Source organism: Prunus avium, chromosome 1 (genome assembly GCF_965620075.1).
Source record: "Prunus avium chromosome 1, drPruAviu1.hap1.1, whole genome shotgun sequence".
Lineage (NCBI taxonomy): Eukaryota > Viridiplantae > Streptophyta > Magnoliopsida > Rosales > Rosaceae > Prunus > Prunus avium.
The window spans coordinates 19,576,189-19,585,224 of NC_142284.1; the positions used below are offsets into that span (position 1 = coordinate 19,576,189).

General features: G+C 34.4%; 1 protein-coding gene across 2 annotated transcripts; it reads right to left on the reverse strand.

Annotated features, from left to right (window-relative positions):
- Positions 1 to 541: 541 nt before the first annotated feature.
- On the reverse strand, positions 542 to 4,481 carry STO (B-box zinc finger family protein). Of its 2 annotated transcripts, none has more exons than XM_021967654.2 (4): positions 4,100 to 4,481; positions 3,774 to 3,993; positions 1,724 to 2,023; positions 542 to 1,016 (listed from the first exon to the last, which is right to left on the reverse strand). In XM_021967654.2, exons 2-4 carry the CDS (start codon positions 3,954 to 3,956, stop codon positions 780 to 782), a joined length of 720 nt encoding a protein of 239 aa, XP_021823346.1. In that variant the 5' UTR covers positions 3,957 to 3,993; positions 4,100 to 4,481; the 3' UTR covers positions 542 to 779. The 2 variants fall into 2 exon arrangements, with proteins under 2 accessions (XP_021823346.1, XP_021823345.1); XM_021967653.2 differs by having other exon boundaries at positions 4,105 to 4,480.
- Between the last annotated feature and the right edge of the window lie 4,555 nt (positions 4,482 to 9,036).

A 9,036-nucleotide genomic window follows, 5' to 3' on the forward strand; every position in this document is an offset into this window, starting at 1 on the left:
TTGAATTTTGAAATGTATCTGAAATTTGAAATTTATCTGAAATTTGAATTTTGAAATGTATCTGAAATTTGAAATTTGAAATTTATCTAAAATTTGAATTTTGAAATGTATCTGAAATTTGAAATTCGAAATTCGAAATTTATCTGAAATGTGAAACTGAAAATCTTATCTGATATGAATAGTATTGACACGTAGGAACCCAAAAATCTTACCCGAAAATATTATCCAAAATAATTGTTTAAGTAAAAAAAGTTGTGAAAAAAACAAAAAAATGAATAGTAGTTGCCTTGCAAGGGTTTGACTGCTGGAAACACACATAGCTAAAAAAGACAAGGGCAGCCACTATTCACGTGAATAGTGTCAGCCCTAGCCCCCCTTGCCATGGCAAGGGTTTGACTGCTGGAAATGCTCTAAATGCAATCATCCACCACTACTTTGCCTTCAATAGAAATGAAGTAATCATACGAGGAACTAGAATATCAAAGGCAGAGCCAGAGAGCTCCAAGAAAGCGACCGAAAATTTCAAGAGTTTTCTGGCTCATAAACACCAACTACTGCTGTCACTTGGTATTATATCTGTGCCATATGGTCTTGTAGCCAAGGAGGCAAAATTACATATGTTTATTTTATGGGTCAAATGAAAAAGACAACGGAAAAAAGCTAATCTCCCAAAATGCATTATACATTCTTAGATACGTACGTAAATACATACGGGTATGTACTTAGTATGAAGATATATAATTCAACCTATCAACTAATACCATCAAGTTGATACACGTCTAAAATATGCCAAGATCAGGAACGGTAAAATGCTCATCATCATCCTCTGAGATTTCAATCCTAGGCTTCTTGTATGGGCCGTTCGATTTTGGGGGTCTATATGAGGCAAAATTGCTTGGCTGTGATGCTGGAAGCTGAGGAACTTCAGCTGCTGCCACGGCCTCCTGAGGAAACTGCTCACCAAAAAGACCCATATCTGCTATCCATTCAAGCTCTCCAAACTCAAATGACTCTTTCTGAAGTGAGCACAGACAAGATTCGTTAAGCATATGAATAGATGAAAGAAAAAGTAAATGGCCTATCATCAATGTTGGCATCAAACTTATAATCTTCTTCTAATCAGGTGTTAACCGAAGAACTGCTTAAACCAACTAAACCAAGACCTATTAGAGGTATCAATATTACCTTCTTTTAAGCAGCAAAAGCAACCCAGACTTTTTTAATTATCGAAATTCATAAAGTTGTGCATGATGAACGGTCAAATAAAAAACAAGGACAGAAAAGAAAAATGAACTCAATTTAGAACAATCATTATAAAATTAGTCTTAAAAACTCAAAACTTATCATTACTATCAAAGGTTATATATAAGTTTTAGAATATTTCTTTCATACAGTAGAATTCAAAGTTAACATAGCAGTATATGCCACCCAATTATCAACGAAACTTTTCCAAATACATTATCCACATTGTTCAAGACATTTGTGTCTCATATACCGAGTTCGCATGAATTAGATATTTATCTTATCACAATCCATTTCGTAGACAAAATGATAAACATCTACATTCCTCCACCCTTTCTACAGAAAAAAGGGCAAGTTCGCGTACATCTTTCAACTTCATCCCTAAGCTCTCCATTCAAACCATTCCATTCCATTCCATGAAAAGACAGTAATAATAATTGTGATGAGTAAAGCTAGATAATGTAATAGGGATCTTTCTAACCTTGTCAGAAGATTCAAAATCTGATAATCGCAGTAAGTCATCGACGCCCCAAGGTGACGAGACGCCAGAAGCCTGTGGTGCTGAAATTTTTGTTGAAATCTGCTGTGTGTTACGCTCGGGTGGCTCCAAGCTACTTGTTTCAGCTTCCTTAGTACAACTGGAGCTCAATGCCACTCGGATTCCAGTGGCAAGGAACCTCTGGTGGTTTGCAGAGAGGCTATTGGCTGAATGAATTGATTCATCACAATCCTGACAAAAGAGGGCTCTGTCTTCAACGCAGAATATAAAAGCTGCCTTATCCTGCCAATCAGAAGACATGTGAGAGAGAGAGAGAGAGAGAGAGAGAGAGAGAGAGAGAGAGAGAGAGAGAGAGAGAGAGAGAGAGAGAGAGAGAGAAAGAGAAAGAGAGAGAGAGAGATATTGTTTAAGAGAGGTTTACAAACTCATCAGAATCCAGTGACGCTGCGACAGATTGAAAAGGAAAACTTAATTATCATTCAAGAAGTCTTAGATGAGCTTCTTGTTGTCCACTTAGTAGTTGAGACCACGAAAGGTGATTTCAAGAATGCAGAAATCAACCAAAGGGCAAGCTAAAATGTTGCTCAAAAAATTCAAGAAGGTCGTCTTGTTTTGCGGGCTCCTATGATAATTTGAAGGACCTATCCACCTTTCTTTCCCTGATTCTGCTCATCTTAAGGAAGCTGTGGAAGCATCTCTATCTAACCTGGACTATGTTATGTTTAAATATGAAGAAAGACCATAAATTATAAATACTTCCTGAATTACCGTAAACCTAAGACTCTACTCCAGTAATTTCAGAAGGATACTTCCTGAATTACCGGCGATGCATCAATAAGATTTTTTCTCTGACTTGAACCAAGAAAAAAAAAACAGTTTGTACCATTTGTGCTCAAGAGGCATTTATGTTCCAATTCAATTAATAAATTCATGATTATGAATCAATCAAACAATTAACCATTATTAAAATTGAAGTAGCCACATTCTTAGAAGTCACAAGGCTGCACACCTGTTCATGCATTAGCTGACTCACATTGCAAACACTGAGATTTTCAGTCATTTCCTACTCTCTAGAAAAATACACTTTCTCTTATATTGCTTCTTTTCTATGAACAATATTTACCACTTTGTGATTTTTAAAAGGTGTTAATGCATCAGTTGTCTCTATGGGGTTCAGGTTTTTCTATCATTTACCGAAAAAAAAAGGGAACTAGGAAGACCTCTCATTTTGGGCAGGTACCTAGGTGAAACCCAATTTCAACAATGTGAGAATAATTCAGACACCACACCCACTTTGCAAGGTTGTACGAATACCCTAACGCAACAATGTGACAATCAGCAGCAGTAGAATCTGCTTATTTCTCACCTGATTAGTCTTATTAGTTATACAACATCTAGTGGAGACGCCAGCGCACACCAAATATCTCGCATGCAGTTTGTATTACAAACCTTGTAAAGTGCCATCCGTTATTGATATAAAAGAAATGTTAACTTCTTTCAACTTGCCACCATTTCCTATAGTTCACTTTAACTTTCAAACAAAGGAAACCTATAATGCTCAAAGCATCTACTATTCATGTATGAGGTCCTCCATGGTAGGGTCACCAAAAATCATGCCTAAAGAGCTAATAGCCTTATCTTAATTGGAACCTCTCATGTTGGATGTTACAACTTTAACATTGTATTGGAGAGGGTAATTCATTTACGTGTTCCATGACACTCAATATAGTTAATCCAAGTGTTTCAGGCTTAGTTTTGCATTAGATGCTCCAACTCTAACATTATTAGCTCTAATTAAGATATAAATTCCTTTTTATTAGCAAAGGTTTGAACCTTAAGACCTATCTCAATCTAGCTCACCCTTTACATTTATCACAAGTACACATATTAATACAATGAACTTGTAAAGTTAAACTCAGCTCAACAATTTTGAACCAAAAAAAAAAAAACTCAGCTCAACAAAAATGGAAAAGGAAAATTGGAAATTACATAACATTTTATACAAAGAAAGTGGGAAGTGGAAATTAATTACTTGGCATATGTCACATCTAGGGAGCTTGCTGGAGAGGCAATTTAGAAGAAGCCTCTGATGCTTGCTTGCAAGCTTATTTGCTGCGTGCACTTCAACATCACATTTGGCGCACAGAGCTGCCTCGTCGGCGCAACAAATCACCGTCGCCGGAGCCTTCTCGCACACATCACACTGAATTTTCATCTTCCTCTTGATCTCTTTCTTTCTGCCCAAGCTTGATCTGTTACTTCCAAAGAAAAAAAAAATCACAAACTTATATGTTTCTCACTCAGAGAGACACAGAGAGATCTTTCCTTGAAGATTCAACAAAACCCACAACTCTTTACTTTACCAAACAAGAACTAGCCACAACTGAGAACACTTGTAAAACTGCCAGAAGATGCCAGAGGTGATCCAAGCAGCCAGCTTTTCCAGAAAGCAGAAACAGCTTATTTGTGGAAAAACCTCCAGAACCCTTCACCAAAAGTTAGGGCACATATGAGAAAGACTGTCTAGCAATAACAAGATAGTTTCAACAGGTAGAAATGAAGAGAGAGAGAGAGAGAGAGAGATAATTGGAGTGATGATTGTTTGTATGATATGAAATTAATTTCTTGGCCAAGTAAAGTAATTGGTGGAGAGAGTTGCTGAAGAAGCTGTGAGAGGTTTTGTGGTGTTTGTGTTGTGGAGGAGATAAGGATTTGGATTTTTTTTTTTTTCCAATATCAAAATCAAGGCAATTGGACGCGTTTGTAGAGCCCACCAGCTTCTGTCTTGTGGTTGTAGAGCCATTGCAGTCTGCATGCCTCTCTCTCTGCATGTGCTGGTGGCTACCTACTTTTTTGATTTTTTTTAAAGAGCTCTGCTATTGTGTGTTTCACTTCACTTGCATGATTACCTGGTTTATGTGAATATTTTGGGATCATGTGTTTGGTAGACTGATTTCAATCTGGACCGTTGCATTGGTCATTCATTTCAAGCTACAACAACCATGGAAAGAGAAAGAACTGTGTATCGTTTCTTTGGTGCAAAATATGATATCACATCATTTACAAGAAAAATAAATATCATACATCACTATCACTAATTGAAGGAAGATTTAGGACAAGGCAGATGGAAAATGGAAAATGGTGGATTTTTATTTTTCAGTCACCATCACTATCTTATAAGTGTAGGCCACAACGTTAACATGCCATGGGGGGAAATTGAACAAGTGAGGCCACCACAACAGACCCATTGGGCCAAATCCAACCAAGGGCATCAACTAGGACTTGGTATGGTTTGTGTTGGTTCGGTTTTCAGCCCAAATTGAAAACTGAACAAACCAACTTAGTTTACTTAATTTTAGAATCGAAGAACTAAGATTGTTGGGTTAGTTGCTTCGCTTTGGGTTTGGGCTTGCTTCAAAATTGGGCTGATTTTTTTTCCTTTTAGATAAAAATCACCTATTAGACCCAAAGAAAAATTTAAAAAAAAAAAGAGATATTTAGTTATATACCTATTCTTAGCACTAATAATATAGATAAACCCTACACCATTGAATTTCTATAAACAAACCCAAAAAAACCCAAAAAATGACAGTTGGTCCTATTGAATTTAAGTTTGATTATTAAATTACTTTGATACCCTATTGAGTATTTTGGGTTTTTTTTATGAGGTTTTGGTGTTGGGCTTGTTTTAAGAAATTAATGGTAGTTTTGTAATTTATAAGAAGTTAAAAGCCTCTTTGTTTTGTTGTAAATGGACTTTGGGTGTGTTTCTAAAGTTAATTTCATATATGGTATTTTTATAATTTGGACTCCTATATTGGGTATAATAGTGAATCTCCTATAAAAAGAACTTTCAATATGCCAATATAGAATTCCCAATTTTTTTTACCAAACTCCAATACATATAAATTTATGAGAAATGCTAACGGGGTCTAGTTCAATAGAAAAAGGTCTTGACTTGCAGACAAGAGGTTTCAGGTTTGAACCCCCATGGCATCATTTGTGTGTGTGTGTGTGTGTGTGTGTGTGTGTGTGTGTGTGTGAGAGAGAGAGAGAGAGAGAGAGAGAGAGAGAGAGAGAAATACTCATCCCCTCTAGTTTAGACTATCTCTTGTACTCAAAAAATAAAAATAAAAATATGGGAAATTTGCATAAATACCACCTGAACTTTTGGGCATGTGCGCCATTACCACTTGAACTTTTTATTTTTATTTTTAAACACCTGAACTTTATAGAGTGTTGCAATCCAACACCTATGTCTAACTTAGTTAAAATTTCCGTTAAGTGTAAGGGCATTTTCGTTAGTCACTATAACTAAAAATAATTATTAAAAAATAGTTTTAAAAAAGGGTTAACTGTTGTAAATGCATGAGTTGGTGGATGACCACCATACCTCTTAGCATTCACCCTTTCTAATTCTATGTAACATATACACTAAATACCATAGTTATGGGCTTGTAATTTATGAGTTGTTAATGTCTTCTTATCACTGTAAGCCTATAAATAAGAGGTCTTATCAAGATGAGATATACAAGTTGATTGACACAAATTTTATTGTCTTTCTCTACTTTCCAATTCTCTCTACAATTTTCTCTTAGTTATATAATACGTTATCAGAACGATTACTCTTCAAGCACCAATGTGCTTGTCAATTATGTACGTGATCAGTGGTAACGAGAAGAAAGCTAATCGAGATGAATATTGAATTCCAAATAGATAAGTTTATTATCTGAATTTCTATTACTACGTTGATTTGCATATTCTTATCTTACCTAAGTATTGAAATTATATTTTCTTTTTCTTTTTTGTAAGAGAATCATGATTTTCGTTAAAATCAAGATTTTGTATTCTATCACTTAACAATGTGATATGAATTACAATATCTAATTCTTATGACTGCATAGACAACAATACAAAGAAAAATGCAAGGAGAAGTCTTGACCCCATCTCTTATTCATTTGACAGAGGGTTTGAAGATGTTAAATTCTTATACAATTAATGGAGAACTAGAATTTCCTTAGTTCTTAGTCAGTCATGTAAGGACCAGAAGATCCTTAGATTTCAATCCTTATAATACAAATATTAATGGAGGACTAGAAGTTCCTCAGTTCTTATTCAATCATGTAAGGGCTAGAAGATCCTTAGATTTCAATCCTTATAATATAAATATTTGTGTACTTGAAGTTCCCGAATTCTTAAAAGGCAAATGAAGACTTGAAGCTCTTTGATTTATTCTTCATTGGAACCAGAAGTTTCAACAATTTATTTTATTGCTATATTTTAATTTTTGTTGTATTTTATTTTTACTTAGTTCTTTTCTTTAGTTTCATTTTTATTTTATGCAAGGACCGGAAGTCCCTATATTATATAATTAATTAAAGATTTGAAGTCTCTTAGTTCTCAATCCATATAATATCTATACAAGGACTTGGAGTTCTTTGATTTTTCTCTAACTTGGAACCAGAAGTTCCAACAATTTATTTTATTACAGTATTTTAATTATTATTTTATTTGTAATGTTATATTCAATTATTTGTGATCATTTCAATAATTTATATTTAAGGACCTGAAGTTCTTAATATGACACGAAGTTCAATGTCAAATTCAAACTATAAGTTTCGGCCATATGTGCATTAAAATAGGTAAATTCTAGAACTTGAAGTTCTAATTGCGTCAACTTCCAAATCGATATTTCAACAAGTGCATATGTATTATGATTTTGGGCTGAAAAATATATATCATGTTAAGAACCTGAAGTTCCAACATTATTTGGATTTCATGTCTTCTATTTTTTTTTTTATCGTTTTATTTTATTACCTTGAATAATATCATATTACTACAAATTTGGACTTGCAGTTCAAAACCAGGCATTCTTTTTAATTTGATATAGGCACCCGAACCTGAAATTTTAGATATACGTTAATATATATCCAAAGTTCATAATTGTCTATTGAGATTAATATTAATATGAACCTGCAGTTCTGGCATAACATATACAAAATGTTAATTGAACCTGAAGTTCAGAATCAAGTAGGATTGTAATGTGGAAGAGCATAAAGGAATAAATTTATCCTTTCATGTTCCAGGTGCTCCAGCAGCAAAAATATGGAAAATATGATGGGTTTCAATTGTTGGTAAATAGAAAGTCTTTATTATGCATCCACGAATTTCATATGATTGGATCTATTATTTCCTGAAGAAATATAAGCATTACATAATTTCATGAAGCGAATGTAAGCTCTATATCCTTTTTGGAAACAAATGTCACTTACACATTATCCTGGAAGTGAAATATTTTTGAAGTTAAATAGTATAAAGGGAGGGTCTTGTATGACAAAGCCTCCAAGAATTATGATATTTATTGTTAGTGAAACAACAAACACAACTATTTGAGTTGAAAATTATTTTTGAGTTTAATTACCACTCATTTTGGTAAATATCATAGTAGGTTCTGCAAACCTGACCAAAAGCTATTGACAGGTCAAATTATATACTTACAATGTTTGATATTACTTAGTTCCATAAGAAACTTACATAGCTTCATACATACACACAATGGAGTTAATGTTGAAATTATGAATAAACATGACCAATACTTATGGTCTCATGCCAGAAGCATATTAATCATAATTTGCTTCATATGAACTCATTTTCTGATAAGAACCAGAAGTTCTTTGATCTGTAATAATTTATGATGTGAATTTTTTTTTTATTGAATAGTTTTGGAGACCATGGTATTTATGTTACACTATATATTGAGCGAACCTGAAGATTTTGTTTCACGTTATCATCTTTATATTATTATATTTGGTCCATGAAGGACAACACTTACCACTCCAATCAAATAGCATTATTTTGATGAGACCAATTTCTCGTTGTTAGGGGGAGAAAAGTTTGTTCCTGAAGAACGACATGAATTGCTATGAAATGCATTCATTATTGTTTCAACAAAATTTTGTGCCACCTAATGTAAAAGTAAGGTATGAAAGAAATCGCAATCTAGAAGTGTTGGCGCTAAATCTGAACAGATAGAGATGAGTGCAACTTACAAGTGGGATGGACGATCGAGAGATCGATTGGATGTTGGATGCCGATTCTTCCTGTCCTTGGATGCCGATCCTGAATAGAAAGAAGTCGGGACTCGTAAGGTCTATGGAACCGGTGTGGAACCAGCCTAAGACCCTCCGATGCCGAAGTAAGTTTGTTGTTTTAAGAGCTCTTGCTGTTGACCATATAGAAGTATAAAAGTCAAGCTGAAAAGTCTTACCCCTGTATTGTAGTGGGAGGGGCATACT